The following is a 20,063-nucleotide window of genomic DNA, read 5'->3' on the forward strand; positions in this document are numbered from 1 at the left end:
TGGGTAAGCCATAATTTCAGTTCTGCTAAAAATGATGAATAATAGAATATCTTGAAAATGGCTTTTTACAGCACTGGCTTAGTAGGATTGACCTTGAGCAAATGTGTAATTTTCACCACACTGCAGGCTCTCAACAAATAAAATATAGTAGATTTTCTACTTAGCTGGTAGCAATGCACTAAATAATGTGAGAGGAGTCATCAGGCTGAATGCATTTTTAAACTGCTTAATAGTCACTACTACATCATTAGACGTGTCCTCAAGACTTACAGGGACTACAACCATCTTTAATCTTCAGAAATAATAAAGTGTTGCAAAACACTGTCTATCCACAGACAGCCATAGAAACAGCTGCCAAACTCCTAACTGCCTCTGCATGTTTATTTTTTCCTGCTTATGGGAATTTTTGACGCCCCTAAAGAGGTTTTAGTCAGAACCACAGGAAAATCACCACTGTTCAAATCTTTTTAATTGAGGTTTCATATACTTAAGTATAATGGGGCTTTTGTTTATCAAATTGTCATAAAAAAAAAGAGGAACAGAATTATGTTGAATTTGCGCAATTGCTAAAAACAATCTCATGCTTACTGCTGCATTTACTGTCACCCCCAAAGGTGCATCCTAAGTCAGGAAAAACCCTCCACTGTAATTCCAGCAGCAATCCGTTTTCCAGAACAACATTTTGCCATGATGACACATGCAGAGACTCATACCGCAAAGCATGCAATTCACACCAGCTGTGCTATCATAGCTGGTATGAATTGTATTTAGGGTGCAATGCTAGTGAACCTGCAATACAAACCTCAATAATCTTGTCTTGTGATTGCCTTTTTCCATGCTACACTGCCATCCCACTTCACTAACATAGCTGGCCATGTGACGGAGAGACGTTGTAAAAGTTAAGTGCAGAAACTCAGTTCATGGATGTAAACACAAACACGTCAAGGGGATTATGTGACAGCCAAGTCAGATAAAGAGAGGACTCCCTTCAGCTGTGTAATTGCAGGGACAACTCTGCTAGTTAAGCTTTGTGTTGGAACAGACAGTTTAAGTGTCCTACATGTTGTTTTAAACAGTCGATGCAAAGAGCAGGAGGATGAAGAGGACGGTTAGTCTTTTGGAGTCGTCAGTAGCTCCAGGTTAAAGGATGATAGTCTTGTTAAAGCATTTATGTTTAAAAGGTCCCTCAAGTAAAGCCTGGAGTGGAAATAGTATGGTCTGGTTTGTTTTTTTGTTCCTTCACTGATTTCATTGTGATCAAGTAATCATGCATGTGATAAAATGAGGTTCATTTCCTAATTTCCTCCTATGGATCCCACTTAAATTACGAGGTATGGACCGAAACTGTGGATCTCCAAAGCTGTGGATTTGTTACCCCCATAAATGTACAAAATTGAGTACGACAACTGAGATTTGCATGAGGAAACAGGAAGAAGTACCAGAGCCAAAGTGTGATCGCATGGAAGCAGACTCCTCATGGTTTAAAGGCAAGCTGAGAACAGATCTGTCTATCTATAAAATAACTTTGCTTTATGATGTAGTGACATTTAATGTAGCCATAAATACCTTAAAGTTCAACTTGGATTCCTATCCGCTAGGATTTTTAGCTGCAGGGGTGTATAAAGCCCTGACTGACAGGCCTGAAAAAGAATTTAAGAGCTCAGACACCTCATGGAACGAAGTAATGAGCCATCTTTTGAGCCGCAGACATTTTCTGTAAGTGGCCTCGAACACAAAGTCCATTCACTTCATGGAACATTATCAAACTTGTGACGTTATTGAGGAACTGTCTCGCCTCTCAATAAAATATGAACCCTATTCCCCCCACAGGCAAAATCACTCGTTATTTGGATGAACTGAGGAACTGTCTAAAGACGTGAAAATGATTTCCAATGACAGCTCGCTTCAGCTAAATGACTAATCACACAGCGGAATAAAAATAGCTGACTGTTAGATTGGGAGAACTAGTGAATACTGAAACACGATCGTAATACCTCAGAGGCACAAATGCTTTTATTATCCCTCAGATACTCGATGAAAGATGGGACAAATGTGGGCAGGGTTTGTACCCTCTTGATGATTCATATCTTACAAACTATGATTTAAAGATGATTGCTGCTGTACTTACAGGCAATACAAGACATAAGAGCCCTGCAATCAAGGTAGGCCCGCGACACTTAGACATAATAGTAACAGACCGGATTTAGCCACAGCTTAGGTGTGGAAAATTTTGCTCTACAGCATCCCGAACAGAAATTATATTTGACCTTGAAATGATAAGAACACATTAAGAAACAAATATTGGGAAAAGCACTGTTCTGTCTGTGTTGTTGTTTTCTGTCTAATTTGCCAGCAGCATGGTGTGGATGAAGTTTCCCTCCTCATTCAGCTCTGCATAAGGTTTACTGTTCCCTCGGTGATAATGATGCCTGATGGACTATGACAGACCAGACCACGCAATATCAGCTCCTAGTGCTAGCAATCAATTTCAGACGGCGGCAGGGTCTGTGCTGGGGTGTCCATCTTTCTAATTTGATTTGTTATCCCGTCGGACAGTTGTTACAGCAATCATCGCAGCGATCACTCCTCCGACCACGACCCCGGCCTGCGGCTCCCCTCCCAAAATCCTCCCAGGACTATTCCGGCATTTTGACAATTCTCAGCCAAATTCAAAGGTTGCAACAAAATTTCTCTTAATTGCACCACCGCGCCCTCTGTCACTCTCTCCTCTAGCCGCTGGCTGTCACCTTTGACCTCATGCATAACTCCCATCCCACCCAACCTTCTCGCCTCCTGTACCAAAATATTTTTCCCGCCGCATCTGAAATGTTTGGACATCCCATAATTTTGTAATTCGCCCCTGACTACAGCTGTTGGCAGGGTGGCAAGCCAGCCGCGCCCCAGTTAATCATAGATTACTTTATCTGGGCCATTCCAAATCCTCATGTGTAATGCAGTGCTACCTCAGCAGCAAGTAATCACTGCCCCCCACCTTCCCCCTTTCCATCCCAAACACACACATACACACACTTCTCCTCCTCACTTTCTCTCCAAGCCCCTGATTTGTCTCTTGCCTGTCCCTCTCTTCTAAATTTCTCCTCTCCCATTCCTCATCTCTTTCTTCTGTCTATGCATGATTGGACATTCTCATCAAACATTCATGAGCCAAACTGGTCCCAAAATGTAATATCAGAGTATTAGCAACTCTTATTTCATTTGTTAAAGCCTTGGCCATGTCTGTGTGCTATTACGCACAGTATTCATAGTCGAGTATTCATAGCTGAAAACTGGATCCCAGTCACAATGTGGCATGAAATATGACGGACAACAGGTTCCAGCTGATTCCTCGCCAAAAGCAAGGGGTCCGTCTACCCAATATGACAAAGAACGCAAGGGCAGGCGGTATTAAAAGAGCATGTAATGGACAGTAATAAAAGAGAGCAATGGAGAAAATTGGATAAGGCCTGGCGATAGAAAAAATAAGAAAAAGAGCAGCAAATAGAGAGTCCAAGGGAGAGCAGAAGGGTGGTGAGAGCAGCTGCTGAAAAAGAATAGACCTGAGCCACAGCAGCAACCGGCTGCAGCTTTCCATTAAGATAAATTATACTTTTAAATAGAACTTGAGATAAAAACATTAAGAACAATTATTGATAGCGACCTCTTTTACGTAAGGTTTAAAAGAATCTGAATCACAGACATAACATATTTACAGTCACTTTATTAGGTACATCTTGGGTTGGAATCACTGTTGTCTTCAGAGCTGTCTTAACTCTTCACAGCACAGATTCAACAAGGTGCTGGAAAATTCCTCAGAGAATTCGGTCCACACTGACATGATACCATCACACTGATGATGGTTTCTCAGCTGCAAATCCCTGATGTGAATCTCCCATTTCACAACACCCCAAATGTGCTCATAAAAGGATTTGGACATGGTCAGCAACAATACTTGCGTTTAAATTCAAATTCAAATTCAAATTTTTATTTGTCACGTACACAGTCATACACAGTACGATATGTAGTGAAATGCTTGGACAACTGCTCGTGACCTAAAGAAAACAAAAAAGGAAAAGGCTATGAATAAGATAGGAAATAAATATGAAAAATTAAAAAGGGTAAATTTACTAGGAAGGAATAAAATATAAATTAAGGTTAAAAATGAAATAACTGTACAACACAAATTAGAATGAAGGGTAAATTTAACTGGGAAGAATAAGATAAAATATATAAATTAAAGTTGAAAATAAAATAACTGTACAACAAAATACACAATATAGAACTATATAAGAATGTATGATAATCAATTGCAGGTTCAATGCATTGAGTGTTCAGAGATGCTTGGCTGTAATGAATGCTTATTTGAGTCACTGTTGTCTTCCTATTAGGTCAAAGCATTCTCGACTGACCTCTGGCATCAACAAGTCCTCTTTATCCAGAAAACTGCCACTCACTGGATATTTTTTTCTTTCCTCAGATCATTCTCTGTAAACCCTAGAGATGACTATGCGGGAAAACCCCAGTTTGAGCTTCAGCAGGTGTTTTAATCATGTCCACAAGCTTAATTCCACTAAGTTGCTGCTTGGTTATAGATTTATTACATATATGTGATGACAATCAGTTGAACTGGTTGACCTTGTTCAACTAAGTTTTGTCAAATATGGATCTGACAGCATTTCAATGAGAAAGTAAGGCTGGAGACTTAACAGCTAACAGCCTCACTAGCTTGTTTACCAAAGTGTATCCATAGTTTACCGATTCATGGTGTCTCTGTGGACTATGATGTTTGCAGACAACACTGATGATCAGCAATGAGACTTGGGAGCAGGCAGAAGCGAGGATGGACAGGTAAAGGTATGCTCTGGAGATAAGAGGAATGAGTCAGTGGAAACAAGACAGGATGGAAGTGTGTGATGAGAAGGAAGCAGGCAGAAAGGTGAAGATGCACAGATCAGAGGTAATAAAGGTAGATGAGTTCAGATACCTGGGGTCAAGCATTCTGAGCAGTGGACAGTACAAAAGAGGGGTTAAGAAGTGAGTGCAGGCAGGGTGGAGTGGGTGGAGATGAGTGCCAGGGGTGATTTGTGAAAGAAGGATAGCAGCAAGAGTGAAAGGGAACGTTTACAAGATTAGTGAGACCTTCTGTGATGTATAGTTTGGTAACGGTGGCCCTGACAAAAAGGCAGAAGATGGAGATGAAGATTTTTGTTGGGAGTCACAAACACAGAGGCAGAGAGATAAGGCTGAGATGGTTTGGACATGTGCGGGAGGGGGGGGGGGGGGGGGGGGGGCAGTGGATATACTGGACAAAAGGTGTTAAAAATGGAGCTGCCAGGTGGGAGGAAAAGAGAAAGACCACAGAGAAGAGTCATGGAAGAAGTGAAGGAGGACATGCAGAGGGTTGGTGTGACAGAGGAGGACAGTAGGGATTGGGTGAGCTGGAGGAAGATGATCCCCTAAAGGGAGCACCTTAAAGAAGAAGCTGGTACCTTTGGATTAAAAGAAAATGTCAGCTCAGTGTTTTAGTAAGACTGCTGAATAGATGAAATGACAGTTAAAGTGGCCACATCACTAATAAAAACCATCTAAAATGATAAAATGTTGTAAGTTATATTAAAATGTGGACCTTTTACAGGAGTGATGAGGCAGAAAAAAAGCTATGGAGACCAAAAAACATTTCTGTATCAGGCTGGAAAACATGTTGCTGTTGAACATTTTAATATGGAAGTCTATGAGGAGTGAGTCAATTTTGGGGCAAGCCTCAAGAGGCTATTCGAGGAACTCCAAAGAGAGGTTGCCACTTGACATACACTAGTGTTTTTCACATCCTAGAAAGCCAGAAAACAGTCTTAGTAAAAAAAATCTTTCCAATTCTCATGCAAATAAGACTGTTGGGCGCAGAGAAAGTGTTTCTACTGCTGATTTCTTATTACTGAGAGAGAGACAAGGGAGATGTTTGACCCATGCTGGGCTGCGCAGCCTTGAGCAGAACAACATTAGTTAAAATGTCACACACTGTGTGGATTCAGGCGTCAGAGCCACTGTTGCAGAGCATTTTTTTTTCCCCCCTTTCTTTTTCTTTTTTTAAAGCACGGCACAAAAATAGCAGCCAAATTATTCTGAAGGAGATGTGGGTCAATATTGAAGTTTCTCTCCCAGGTATGAGAAAGAGTGAAGATAAGTAGTGGGGAAATGTTCCTGTGGTGTAAACAGGGTGACGCATTGCTTGTGTCAAGCGGATTCACGGAGACTTAACGCTGTTTTATTAAGAAAGCAGATAATAAAGCGTTACACTGTGATCATAAGACCATAATCTACCAATACAGTTTTATAATGTTGCTTTCCTTGCTGCAGCAAAGTTATGCTATCGTATATTTTAACTGCTATTGATTTCAATGTGACACTGAGGTTGGCAGACACTGTTGGCTATAGCGTTCAAAGCAGTGCTGGACTTGCATGCATGTGTAAAACATTTTTTTGTCGGGCCAATTTTGCTTTAAGTCATCATTATGACTATTGCCTGCTCTTTAAACCATCCCTCATCCAAACCTCTTTATGTATTACAGCTTAAGTCAGCAATCCTCTGCACACACACACACACACACACACACACACACACACACACACACACACACACACACACACACACACACACACACACACACACACACACACACACACACTACAATTTCCATTTAATCCATGTACAAGGCTGGAGCTTTCACAGACAATAACACACAGACAAAGAAGAATCTGACTGTGGGCCTCACCAACAAGCCTACTTAGGCTATTGCAGACAGAGAGCAACAATACGACGCAGTGTTATTTTTGTTATAACACTAGAATAAGTTGTCCAGCGCTATGCATCCAGTAGCCAGGCTGAATGTTAAACTGAACTAAATCCATAAATGAAGGAGGGCATGGGCTGAATGCAGAAAAAGCACAAAAATCTACTGAGGTCTTGATGTAATGTAGGCAAAGCCTTATTTTCCACTTTAGTATGTTGGTGCTCTCGTCGCCGCCAGGTTCAAGACCGGCAAAATTAGCATCTAGGCCAACAGGTGAGGGGCTGTTAGAAATACAGTGCCTCAGAAGTGACCGACTAGATGTTGTGGGAAGAGGATATAAAGTAAAGGGATGAAAGCAGCTTTTTTTTCCCTTTCCCACAACCATGATCCAACTCCACCAATTGAGCTTAATTACCATTAGCTGACCACTTGATTATCATATCAATAAAGACTGTGAAATCAAATGAGGCACAGACCACTGTGCAGCGTTCCACCGAATATTTGCATGTTTAGCAGGATATTACGAAACGCCAAGTGTTTTCCAGGACACTTTGTGCAAGCGTTTGTTATTTGAATTTCATCAGAAGCCCTAAAAGCAAGTAATCCTCATGCATTGGTGCATTCATTCCCCCCGAGGATTAATTCTAAAGAGGTACTCGCTCACTGATGTTCAGGCTGCTTCTCTGATATGGTTAGCCGGGGAAGCAGCGAGCTCTGTGTCTGCAACGACCGTTTCCTCACAACCAGAAAGCAAGAGATTTGTGTTGCTGGAACTAACTTGACTCAGCCACATTTAGGTTTGCGAAATCAAAGAGGACATTGGGGGGAATAAACGCGCGTGTGCAAGAGAGGAAAATGCGGACTTTTATGTCAAAGAACGGGGTCCGATGGAGTTTGTCATATTGTTTTTGTCTCATTTCCTCCCAAAGAACACACTCCCTTGGAATAAGTGGGCTACGATTCAGTGTCACTCTGTGTCTCAGCATGAAATCATTGAGGAATGCAATTATCACTTTGCCCAACAGACATTTCTCTGAAATGAAAGAGAACAATTGGGAACGTAAGGGGAAGGGAGGGGGGTGTATGTGTATAAATAGGGAGGGGGTGTAACAGCAGCTAATGCGCGCCCTAGTCCCTGCTCTAAACTTCAAACTTACTTTTTGTTAAATTACTTCAATCCTAATCCGCCAGCGTACATCGTGGGTCAAGAGTTTGACACATTAACTTCCCTTTCTTTCTTTTATTTTATATTTAACTTTAAAGTTGGTCCAATAACTGCATGTTTTCTATGGTTTTATGACTCTTAAGAGCCACTATTTTCTCTATTATGACCTTTAAATGATCCACTCAAAGTGCTACTGCCAAGGCTACTATTGTGTGCTCCATTTCCCTTGGCAGTCCTTACCCAAAATTCATTCCCTGAACAATAATTCTCACGGAAATATTAAAGCTGTTTAATAGGAATGGGATCAGATTGCTTTGGCCTACACTTGAGGTCATTTTGGCTCATTAGAACGGGAGTGCAAATTTTAAGAGCAGGCTGCTTTTGAAGGCAAGGCAGTCGAGGCATTTCATGCCGAGCTGGGCAGGTACCAAACTGTCACCACGGTGCTCAGCGAGAGGTAAACTGTCACCTCCTTACTATTAAAAGAACTCCCTTGAGAAAGAAAGAGGGAGGGAAGGAGAGTGTACAAACTCAGCCACAAATAAACAGGAAAGAACGAGCTTCCACACCTTTGGGTGACAAGAGCTGCTTCCTTTTTCCTTAGTGTACATGAGACTCTAAGGTCAAGGCTATTTGAACAATGCATTAATAATAGAGCATCCAGCAATTAGTGCCATGTAAAAAAAATTGTGTTATTTGACAGAATGGGAAAATTTTCATTATTCAACAAGGTTATTTGGCTGCATTTGAAGCAAAACAGGTGTAATATTTAAATATTTATTAAAGAACTCCATAATAATGTTTACCTATGTGCCACAGTGATTAAATTAAGAACGCAGACACAAAGACAAGCCCTTTAGCTCAGATACGCACACGCAGCTGAGGCTATCTTTGGCTGTACACTGTACTGAATGTGCTTGGCAAGCAGGCTGATGAAAGGTAACTGCAGGAGAAGAACTCATTATAGATTGTGATTCAAACATAAAAGGTTGCTGTGTCTTTTTCTCCCCAAGAATAACTTCATCTGATTCTTTTTTGCATCCGTGTATACAAATGTCATTTTTTAACAGCTCATTTCAGAAGATTGGATTTGAAACAACCTTTCTAGATCGCGCAATGGCTAAACTGAATTTGGCAACACTTTCAGAAGCATGACTGACTGATGACACAGGATCTCTGACTTCTAGTCAGACACAAAAATTAACAAACCTAGCAGTAAATTCCCTTTGGATACTAGCCATTTACACGCTGCCACGTGAAGTCACCCATGCACACATGCGAACGCACGCAAACACAATGCCCACATACTCAATGCGCACATGCACGGACACACAAACTGAAAGTGAGCGTAGCTGCAGAGCTGCACCCCGAGGGCTGGTCTGTTGATTAATGAGGGGAGGAAGGTAAGAAGAGGAGGCTGAAGCAGAAGTGTTAATGGAGCTATGACAGATTCCTCTAGGCCTGTTGTTTTATAGGTGAGTCTCCAGTGTATCGGCACAAAGTAGCAAAAAGCTACTACAGAGGACTGTAAAGTCCCACTCTAATTTCGGGGAGAGATGCTGATCAAATAGACTTGGATATGGAGCAACATACTATAGCCATTATTTAAGGAATACATGTATCTGTGAACACTTTATTAGATTATTATAGCTCTTATTTTCAGCCACAAGACAAGCTCGAGTTTAAAGCAAAATTCATTTCACTGAGACATCTCTACAACGTTCTCTTGTAAAACACTTCTGAGAGACATACCTTGGGTTAAATGACAGCACATTGAGTGATTCTACAGGAACATCCAATCTGTTCATGACTTGAGGCAGTTTGGAGGAGAATCTCAATAAATTGCTATTCTTTATTGAGATTTTCTCTAAAAGTATCACTTGAAAGAAAGATGTGATCTAGAATGGATATATTATCGCTAAATAGACTAAACCAAGAAGAGATGGGAACATGCTGTCTTTACACTAAGGTAAAGATAGATGGGTAGATGGGATGGTTTGCCATTTATTTAATATATATTTATCCGTGTTAGCTTGATTGGTTTAAGCTTCTATTGCATTGACTTTTTCTAAATGGTCTTTGCACAGCAGCATTAATTTACCACAATAGAGAATAAGGTTGGCAAAGGTTATAAAGCTAATTAATACTTCATTCAAAATCAGAAATGCAGCTCTCATTGTGACAATAGATATTTTTTTTAAAGTATATAACATGCCTGGATCATGCATTTGCAATTTTCATGGAAATTCATGCGATTATAAATATATTATAGAAGTATTGTAGTGTTGTAGTATTGAGTAAGTATTGTGGCATAGATTCAACAGGGTGGTGGAAACATTCCTCAGAGATCTCGGTCTATGATGGCATAACAGTTACTACAGTTTTGTATTGTAGGCTCCACATCTATGATGACACTCTCCTGTTCGACCACATCCCAAAGGTGCTCTGTTGGATCGAGATCTGGTGACATTTGCATAAGCTATGCTGTTCGTCATATTCAAGAAACCAATTTGAGATGACTCGAGCTTTGAGGACGGGCACATTATCCTGCTGAAAGGAGCCATCAGTAGATGGGTACACTGTGGTCATAAAGGGATGGGCCAGCAGGCACTTCGGGACCAAAAGTGCACCAAGAAAATATCACCCACTTTCTTATACCAACGCTATCAGCCTGAACTGTTGATACAAGACAGCACTGATTCATGCTTTTATAATGTTTATGCCAAATTCTAACCCTACAATCTGAATATTGCAGCAGAAATCAAGACTCAGGCTGGGCAACTTTTTTACGATCTTCTACTGTGTGTCTTCTACACACAGTAGAAGCCCATCTGTTTCAAAGTTGTGCAGTTATGCAGAACTTTAAGACATAAATCACCTTTATTTCCGATTCTGATGATGAGTTTGAACTTTAGCAGGTCATCTTGACCATTTCTAAATGGTTAATTGCATTGAATTGCTCTTATGTGATTGGCTGATTATATATTTGCGTTAAAAAGCAGCTGAATGGGAGTAACTAATAAAGTTTCCGGTGAGTATATATAGAAGACTTTTCAGTCTGGGTTAAAGTGCTAGACACAGTCCAGCAGACAATCTAACGTCATATATATATATAGAGAGAGAAAAAAGGAGTAGCAGAAAAAAAGCAGTGTTGATATAATGGATATTTGTAACAAAAAAAACCTTTCTGCTGGTCGTAATCATTCGAGTGGCTTTAATGACAAACTAGTTATAGCATTCGTCCCCTACCATGACAAAAACCTCTTTTGATAATTAGGAACAACTGAAATCAATAATGTGAAAATATTTAAGTGAAGTCCTGGCAAAGATTTATTCATGACTATTCGTGACTATATAATAGAGGCCCATTTTTCAGCATGAATAATGATTGTTGGGCTGTTGTTCCCCATATCTTGTTAGAGACGCAATTCATCAGGGCCAATAAGAGGTGGCGATTTGTCTTCGGGGTTTATCTGATGGAGGAAGCTGATGAAAACCAATGGAAATGAACACACAACGTATGGCTCTGCATATCTGTGAGTCAATGCACTGAGTCCAAAATGATCTATCACAAAAAAGAGGAGCTAAAAGTAGGCTGCATGCACCCACAAGGCACAAATAAAATCATAAGCAAAACTAGTCATATTAAAAATCCTCTGTCTTCTTCAGCTCCAATTTCCTTTGGCAATCAGAGACGAAGTGCAGAATGCGGCTAATTTTTGCCCACTGGATGTAAAGAATGACTGATTTGCTAATTGATATAACCTGACTTCATTGCACAACCTCAGCCACATTTATCCATGTTGTTTGGAAGTCTCAATTGCTGCAAGTCTAACACAGCTGACAGTGTATTTTCTACGCTCCACTGACAAGTACAGTTCCTGGGATGAAAAATCTCCTGACATCCACCATTCTGGACAGCCTGTCATTGTTAATAGTGAGTGCATGGAAGTGGCAAGATCCTATCTTAAATGGCTGTGCCATCTTGGACAATAGACACATTGTTCTCCACTCCTTTGCTTCTGCTTTGGTGGGTGCTTGTGTGGCAATAAGGGGAGGGGGACATACCCACACACCATCACAATACATGCTTTCCACATAAAGGCCACTGATACTGGACACAAATACCCACTTGTAAGTCAAAAACAGCGGCGACTGAGAAAGGAGGGACGTTGATAACAGCTAATGGAGGGAGTGACTGTACGCTGAGATGGGTAGAGAGTCCAGAGGAGTACTTAAAGAGTAACAACTCTTCTCTTCTTTTATATTAAGTGTTTAAAAAAAGAGCAAAAGTGCTTTGTTTGTGTTGTTAGCGTCTTTATCCCTGTGCACTTTAAGCTGCAAGCGAAGCATTTGTTTTTGTTTTACTAAAGATGTGGTTTGGTAGCACAGAGGAAATTTTATTCCAAAAGAAAAACACAATCCCATTCGCCTTGTGCTTATATGCTTCTACCAGCCAGTACAAATCAATATCTGTCCAGAGCTATAGATTTAATATATAACCACTTTGAAAGAATTTCATATGTTTAGATTAGTGTCTCTAATTCAAGACCCAACCAAAAGTGAAATACGGCCACAATCTTCTGTGCTGTTGAGTTGTGGCTCTGAATGATGGCCAGAAAAGTAAGTTGATGTTTGACCTTTTGGACATAATTTTATCCAGTTAGACCATTTTCAGAGATATTGCTGTAGCAAGAGTACAAATCTTTGAGTCATAGCCAAAAATCTTGTTTTAGCACGGCCTTAACATGGATGACCAACTTATAATTAGTTCATTGTTAAAACCAAGTAAACAGTTGTGCCACATTTTAAGAAGATGTACTAAATTTGATGGATGGAAAACCTTAAAATGCAATACCTCTGATCACAGCTGTTGATAGAAAGCAGGCATAAAATGGTCCAAAAGCAGCTCGTCACATGTGAGATGGTGAAACTGGAGAGTGTCTTGTTATATTTGAAGAAAAAAAAAAGGTTGCTTTTGTTGGACGAAACAATGAAATTGCTAATCTTTTCAGCTCTGAATGGAAATTCCCGTTCAGCTCTATTTCCAGCCTTCGTTTCTTGCCCAGTGTTGCAAATACGGATGGATTCACGAATGTTACATTTATCCCATGAGTAAGCATTCATGATTAGTGTCTAACCCCCGAGCCAGTGCGGCTGATGGAAGTATTACTCCATGTAATGTCATGCGTTCAATCACAACAAATTATTCCTCTCTGTCAGTTTCTAACAAATCTTTCCGTTGTCTTTTCTATCAAACACTGAAATCTAATTCCCCCCACCAACACCAAAGGTGGTGAAAATCTAAGACGCAATAAACTCCGGCAGTTGTTACTTGTTTGCTTGTTTTTTCGAGTTTCTAGATCGCAAAGGGTTATTTGCAACAAAACAAACTGTATGCATGCACAAGATTGCAAAATGGTTCACTCATAAAAAACTCATTTTAAGACCTCAAATCACTTCTGCAAATCTATAAACAGGACTGTATTCATCTTTTTACAAATGATATCCTTGTGCTAGGATGATGAATAACTTAAGCTCTCAGTCTGCAGCCCAGATTATTGGTTTACTGATTATTTGTTTATATTCAGACTTTTTGGTTGATTGTTTTTTCACTCCTCATTCCGGACCAGACATAATGCATTTTTAATGTGTTTTCTGCTTTGACATTTAATGCTGTGCTTGGACCAAGGCACTCTCAAAAATACACTTAGATGGCATTAGAGCTGTCCCTCTCAATTTTATTACTGCTATTATGACGTGCACGAACAGCAAAGCTTATATATTATTTGTGCTTTAAAGATCGAAGTTAGTTTGCGGGGTCCAATCTTTTTATTTGTGCTTAAATTTAAAGGTGAAAGTTGACCAATTGTGCAGTCCGGGACAACGAAGGTACGCTCGCTGATTTTAATTTCCAACAGCACTCTTAATCTCAGGAACTTATTCCAGCTCACTGAATGAATATGTGTAATGTGAATGGGGTCATTTGTTGTCACATACCCGCAGAGAATTATAACTCCTTACACTCACTCAGCTCTGTGCAGCTTTATATCGTCTTCCAGCTAACTGTTTTGCCTTGGCTGCTCTCAGTAGAGAGGAAAAAAAACATGATAATGACAGTACGCTTGTTCAATGTGAGCGGCTACTTTAACCTAACATGCAGTCATGTGATCTAGTGCTAACAAAAGAAAATTAAGGTTTTATGAAAAAGAAGTCATTTGTTGTTGTTTTTTTCATGTGGTAAGAACCAATACTATTTAAAGGAAGTGAGAAGCACTCTGTGTCCTCTTAAAGTACTACCCAACTACCTGTGAGCCAGGATCTGTTCTACAGCTTCTTTGAAGTGTCAAAACATGTTTGTGAATACAGAGACTGGCAGACAAACTCACCTCCAGCAAACTTAAATTGACCGCTTTTGCTAAGACTCAAAGTAAAGTTGGACAGACGCAGAGGGGAGGAGAAAAATATTCACAAGTTGACCTTTTATATTTACCGCAGTGTTCCTAAGCTTGGGAAACATGTACTGTACTGAGACTGACACACAAATTACTCAAAGGTCACCTTATTCAGCCTTTCAAGAGGAGTCCATCCCACTGATAGCATCAGCCGTTTTTTACTGAAAGGAAACAAAGAACCTGTTTTGATGACAGAAATATCGCTACTGCTGTTTCTTAGACGCTGCTAGATTTTGCTTTTCTCTGCACTGAAGCACTTCACTTGTTTCTGGCTCTTGTAAGGATTTAGTTTATTTTCATGTTGTAAAAAAAATAAAAAATACTGTATGGTACAAAGCCACAGGATTAAAATTAATTGAGAATCCACACACTGTTCTCTGGCAGCAGATTGTTTACTTGTTTGTCGGGTGCATGTGTGTGCCAATTCAATGTCGAACCAAGCCAACTTGGTGTGTGTGTCTGTGTGTGTGTGCCTTTGCACTGTGTCAGGGGGAATAGCCTGTTGGGGTTATGGAGGGTGCAGCGCGGGGTGATGAATAGGATGCTTTTGTGCTCGGCCCCACAGCTGTCTACAAACCAGTGAAGGAGAGAAAGGTGAGGGAGAAAGGGGGTAAGGTAAGAGAGATAGCCAAATAAAGGGGAAGAAAAGAGCAAGGGAGATAAAATAGCGCAGAGGAGATGAGAGCGTCACTGCTCCGCATGGGGAGTACAGGTGAGATACTGGGAGCTGAGAGGTGAGAGAATGGGTTTAGAGGTGAGGAAGAGAGGTGGGGAAGGGGGGATGTGAGAAAGGAAAGGAAAGAGCGACTGCTTGTGCATTCAAGAACACTGCACCATTGTCTCTTCAGCCAACACAGAGACAAAGACGTTGGCTAATGTAGGAAATCGTTGACATTCATGTGCATGGACAAAAACAAAAAATGCCTCCAAAACAATAAGAAAAAAAGAGGGCGAGAGAGGAAGCAGACCTGACCTCATGGCCTCAACCTTCACACATGATGGGGTTTGAAAATGAGCCAATCATAGTGAGTGATGCTGATGAGTTCGGCCAAAGCTGTTGGTGTTGCTGTGGCCACTTTAACACCTATCACATAAGGACAACCACTGGACTGTTTCTAATAATAAAAAAAAAAAAACATTTAAAAAAGTAAAATACATTTTAAATGGCACTGCATTACAATAGAGGCCGATGTGGGAGCACCAGAAGGTCAACTGTGATGCAAAGTCTTGATATGTGATATTTCAGAGACCTTTAAAGCACTTAAAACATTAAACAAGCATCACATGAGAAGGAAAACACCAGAAACCTTTCCGACCTTAGACTTAAAGCAGAGCAGAGACAGTTCGCAAAAAAAAAAAGAAAAAAAAGCTGCCTGCTGACAGGCAGGGCTCGATATATTTTCAGAGCTGAGCATCAGAAATTGTCAACTGTCAACTTGTGTCAAGTATTTTTGACCAAGTAGATCCTTATTTACATCCACTTTTAGATTTCACTGTAGCAACATTCTCGAGAGGCTGTTTCACCAATGTTTATGCAACCCCAAATTCAAAATAGTTAGGACACAGAATGCAATGATGTGCAAATCCCATAAACTAAATATTTTATTCACAGTCGAACACAGAAAACATATCAAATGCTTAAGTCTTTCATTTTAAGTATTGGCTCATTTTGAGTTTGATGGCAACAACACGTCTCAAAAAAGCTGGAAAAGTAGGTGGTACTAAAAAGAAACAGCTTGAAAGTAACTGGCTTACTTAGCAATCGGTCAGTAACATGATCTACCAAAGCCTGGATCTACAGATGGTGGCTCAATTTCAGATGTTCCTCAACTTAAAATTGCAAAGACTTTGAATATCTTATCATGTAAAGTACATAATATCAGCAAGAGAGTCCAAGAATCTGGAGAAATCTCTGTGCGCAAAGGCTGAAAATCAATATCTGTGATGTTCGGTCTCTCAAGCGGCAAAGGGTGTTTTCATGGAAATCACTGCATGGGATCAGGAACACTGTGTATATCCATATATGCAGGTTAAAGCTCATAGAAAACATGAACTAAAGAGAAGAGAGACCATCTGGCTTGTTCAGCGCTCAGTTTAAAAGCCTGCATCTCTGATGGTATGGAGGTGCATTAGTGCCTGTGGACTTGGCAACACATTGGCACATCTGGAAAAGCACCATCCGTGCTGAAAGGTATATACAGGTTTAGAGCAACATATGCTCTCATCTCTTTCAGGGAAGGCATTTCATACTTCAGCAAGAAAATGTTAAACTGCATACCGCACGTATTACAACAGCATACCTTTGTAGTAGAAGAGTGTGGATGATGAAATGACCTACCTGCAGTCCTAGACCAGTTGTAAACATCTGGCATATCGTGAAATGAAAAAAATATAACAACAAAACCCAGGACTGTTGAGCAGGTAGAGTCTTATATCAGACGAAAACTTAACTGCAAAAGTCCAGCAGCTGCTCTCCTAAGTTACCAAACTTTTGCAGACTGTTGGTTAAAGTAGAGGGGACGCTGCACAGCTGTAAACGCGACCCTTTCCAACCTTTTGAGATTCATTGATGCCATCACATTTAAATCCCCCTTATATTTTTCATAAAATGGTACATTTTCTCAGCTCAAATTATGTTCTCTATGTTCTGTTTTTAATAAAATGTGAGTTTATGAGACTTGAAAATCATTGCACTCCATTTTTAATTACATTTTACACAGCTTTTTGGGGACGCAATTTGGGTTGTACATTTAGCATTCAAGAATATACTTTAATACAATGAAAACTGCCTTAGTGATAACTAAAAATGTCTAAAAGGCATCAGTCCCAGTTCTTCACATGTGTAGACACTGTCGTGTTGTCTGACAGTATTAAGTGGAACAACTGTTAGACAGTTTGCTCAAATAAAACAAAGGCTCTGCATGTTCTGGTAAGCTGCAGCAGGAATGCAGTTGGAGAAAATGTGAACAGAAGTAAATATAAATAAAGAAAAATACTGCAAAATACTGAAATAAGTATTCTTATTACTTCAGAGCTGTGTGTAATTGCACTGAAATGAGGTCCATTATGTAGATTTGCCTGTATTTTATTGATGAAGAACCCAAAGAAGCAAAGAGATAAATACATCTCTCTATCCAAATACGTGTATTCATTTACCCTTCTAATCTGACTCTCTGTACAGTACGTTCCTCGTGTGTTCTGTTTTACATACATAAACATTACTGAGGTGTTGAGTCATCGATAACAGGAAGAAAATTGAAAAAATAATGAATTAAGCTTAATAGAATCTCTGGTTTATGTTGAGAAAAGCTGCAAAACAACTTTTTTTTTTACATTTCTAGACAACTGTGAATAACATTTTCATTTTCATCCCTCTCCAAATCCTCCCAAGAACACTTAAAATAATGCAACAGAAAAAGAAGAAAAATCGCCTGTTGATTCAGGCACACAGATGCCCGATCCTGCTCGCTCTTGTTGTTTTGTTCTGCCTGTTTCCGAATGAGAATTGTCCTGGAATAACTAACCCTAGCGTGGACAGATAAATGCATTCCATCTTCCCACACCAGGGTGCTCTGAGGCGATCGCAGCATGACTTTTCTATGATGAAACAGCAGCAAGCGGTGGAGGGCTGAGGGAGTGGGCGAGCAGGACACAAACTGCTTTTCTCCACAAACAGCAGGATGAGATGCGGAGCTGGCAGCGATATGGCATCCATACCACGAGCTCAGCCAACACAGCATGCGTCCTCACACTTGCTTTGCAAAGTCATAGGCTATCCACATCTTCTGACCACATTTGACTAATAGCATATGCGCGAAATAAACACACTGAGTCAACTGAGCTGTGTACGAGCAGGCGGATTTGCATGTTAACAACGAGAAATGTCTCGCGCCTTCATTTGTTTCGTGCGGCTTGTAAAGCGACTGTTACTATCAAAGAGTAATCAAAGATATCCTGAACAGCAGCAAACAATGGCAGAACAGTGTTGATGAAGCCAGGTGATGATGAGGGGAGGCAGACATCATTAGCCCCCATCATCACACTTCATCAGAGTAGAGGGAGTGTGCCCGCTCTGTTAGCGTAATGAGCTGGAAGTATGAACAAAAGCAGATGGCTTTATGAGTCAGACAATAAGGCACTCATAATTGAATCTATATCATTCATTTCAATTTAAGCAGTCAAGCCATTTTTCCTCCTTTCTGTATCTCAATAGAAATCCTTAATCAATGCATTGAGGAGCTGCCATCATAATGAATCAGGCGCACTTCAATGAGACTTTTCAATTCTGCTGGGAATAATTCATGAAGGCTGAAAGAGAGGTAAAGTACAGCGCAGCCTGTGCTGTATGATAAAGGTAGGAACAAGTATTTCCCATCTTAACATCTGTATGAAAGAGTGTTTATTTTTACCATACATCATCCATAAAGGGACTAACATTACCTTATTACACACAGGAATGTATGCCATATGACTAATCGTACTATAACGTTACATATTTTTTATATCCCTATAATCTACTGATTAAATCTACCAAGTTGGTTACCCTTTCTTCGAGCTTATACATTCATAAGACTAGTTGCAGGCTAACATTCTGGAAGAAAACCAAGTTATGGCTGACAACAAGCACAGGGTATGATTCACAAACCCCTGGCACATGACACCGGCTGTCAATCACCCAGACTTTACCATCACCTCCAAAGTATTTGTGCAGAAAGCACCGAGTGAAACTTGGCGGCTGCTGGAGCTTCTCTAATCTGTTTTCCCTCTTGAAGAGCTCACAGCAGGACGCTTTGCCCGTGGAGCAATTAAAGCCTCTTTCTTAATCCAGCTGCCCTTGACTGCAAACAACTGGAAGTCCTCTTCCCTTTCCTTCCTTCCTCCTCCTACACTACCTCCTCCTTCTGTTTCTCCTCCGCCTCGCTATACAGCAAGTGCAACAGTACTCACCCCCAGTTTCTTACTCCGTATCCTCACGTATCCCTGCTTGACTATATCGTTGAAGTTAGAAGCCATGGTGAGAGGGAAGCTGGCGGCTTCCTGTCCGAAAGAAGGAAAAAGAAAAGAAAAATAAAGTAACCTCTCTCTTTCTCTCTTTTTTTAATTTTGAGTAGCGGAATCTTTTACTTGAGGCTCGGTCCGTGTGACATCCAGCAGGAGGAGAGCGAGAGGTGGGCAACCTGCTCCGGTGTCAGCCAGTATGACGCTTGGGTTGGCCGGCTTCAGCGGCGCGATCCATCCGGGAGAGGAGGGAGATACCATTCGTCAGCTGATTCACTTCAGCCGGAGAGGAGAGCAGAGGCGCGCTTCCTGGACCACACCACCACGCACCGGCGAGGGGGGCGTGGAGGATATGTGCTGAGGAAGGTGGTGGTGGGGGTCATTTTTATTTAGTTTCATATTAAAAGCCCACTTTGTTCAAAAACGAAATCCCCTTCCTCTCGCTTTCCCTTTTGCAATCGTTGTAATTCAAAAAGTCACTTAGTGGGAGTCATACCTACTGTGATTAATATCCCCGAGGAATCAGTGGAAACTGTAATGGTTGTCTACTGGATTAGTTGGCATTAGTCCAAAATGCTGGACTTTATTTCCTCTGTTAGTCTATTTTAGCAGGACTAAGCTCCCAGTCTCAGAATATTGTGCTCATTTTATTGTAGCCTT

At 40.7% G+C, this 20,063-nt stretch overlaps 1 protein-coding gene across 2 annotated transcripts in view; it reads right to left on the reverse strand.

Moving 5' to 3' along the window:
- Positions 1-19,794, reverse strand: part of dok6 (docking protein 6) — a 56,195-nt gene extending 36,401 nt beyond the window's left edge. Inside the window, exons 1-2 of one of the 2 annotated variants that reach the window (XM_076888117.1) lie at positions 19,530-19,794; positions 19,353-19,442 (exon numbers count right to left, since the gene is read on the reverse strand). In XM_076888117.1, coding sequence (XP_076744232.1) covers positions 19,353-19,442; positions 19,530-19,664 — 225 coding nt within the window. In that variant the 5' untranslated portion in view covers positions 19,665-19,794. The remainder of the gene's footprint in view (positions 1-19,352; positions 19,443-19,529) is intronic. The other variant, XM_014414161.4, reaches the window with a different exon arrangement.
- Positions 19,795-20,063: the final 269 nt, after the last annotated feature.

The sequence above is a fragment of the Maylandia zebra genome, linkage group LG9 (genome assembly GCF_041146795.1).
Source record: "Maylandia zebra isolate NMK-2024a linkage group LG9, Mzebra_GT3a, whole genome shotgun sequence".
Classification (NCBI taxonomy): Eukaryota; Metazoa; Chordata; class Actinopteri; order Cichliformes; family Cichlidae; genus Maylandia; species Maylandia zebra.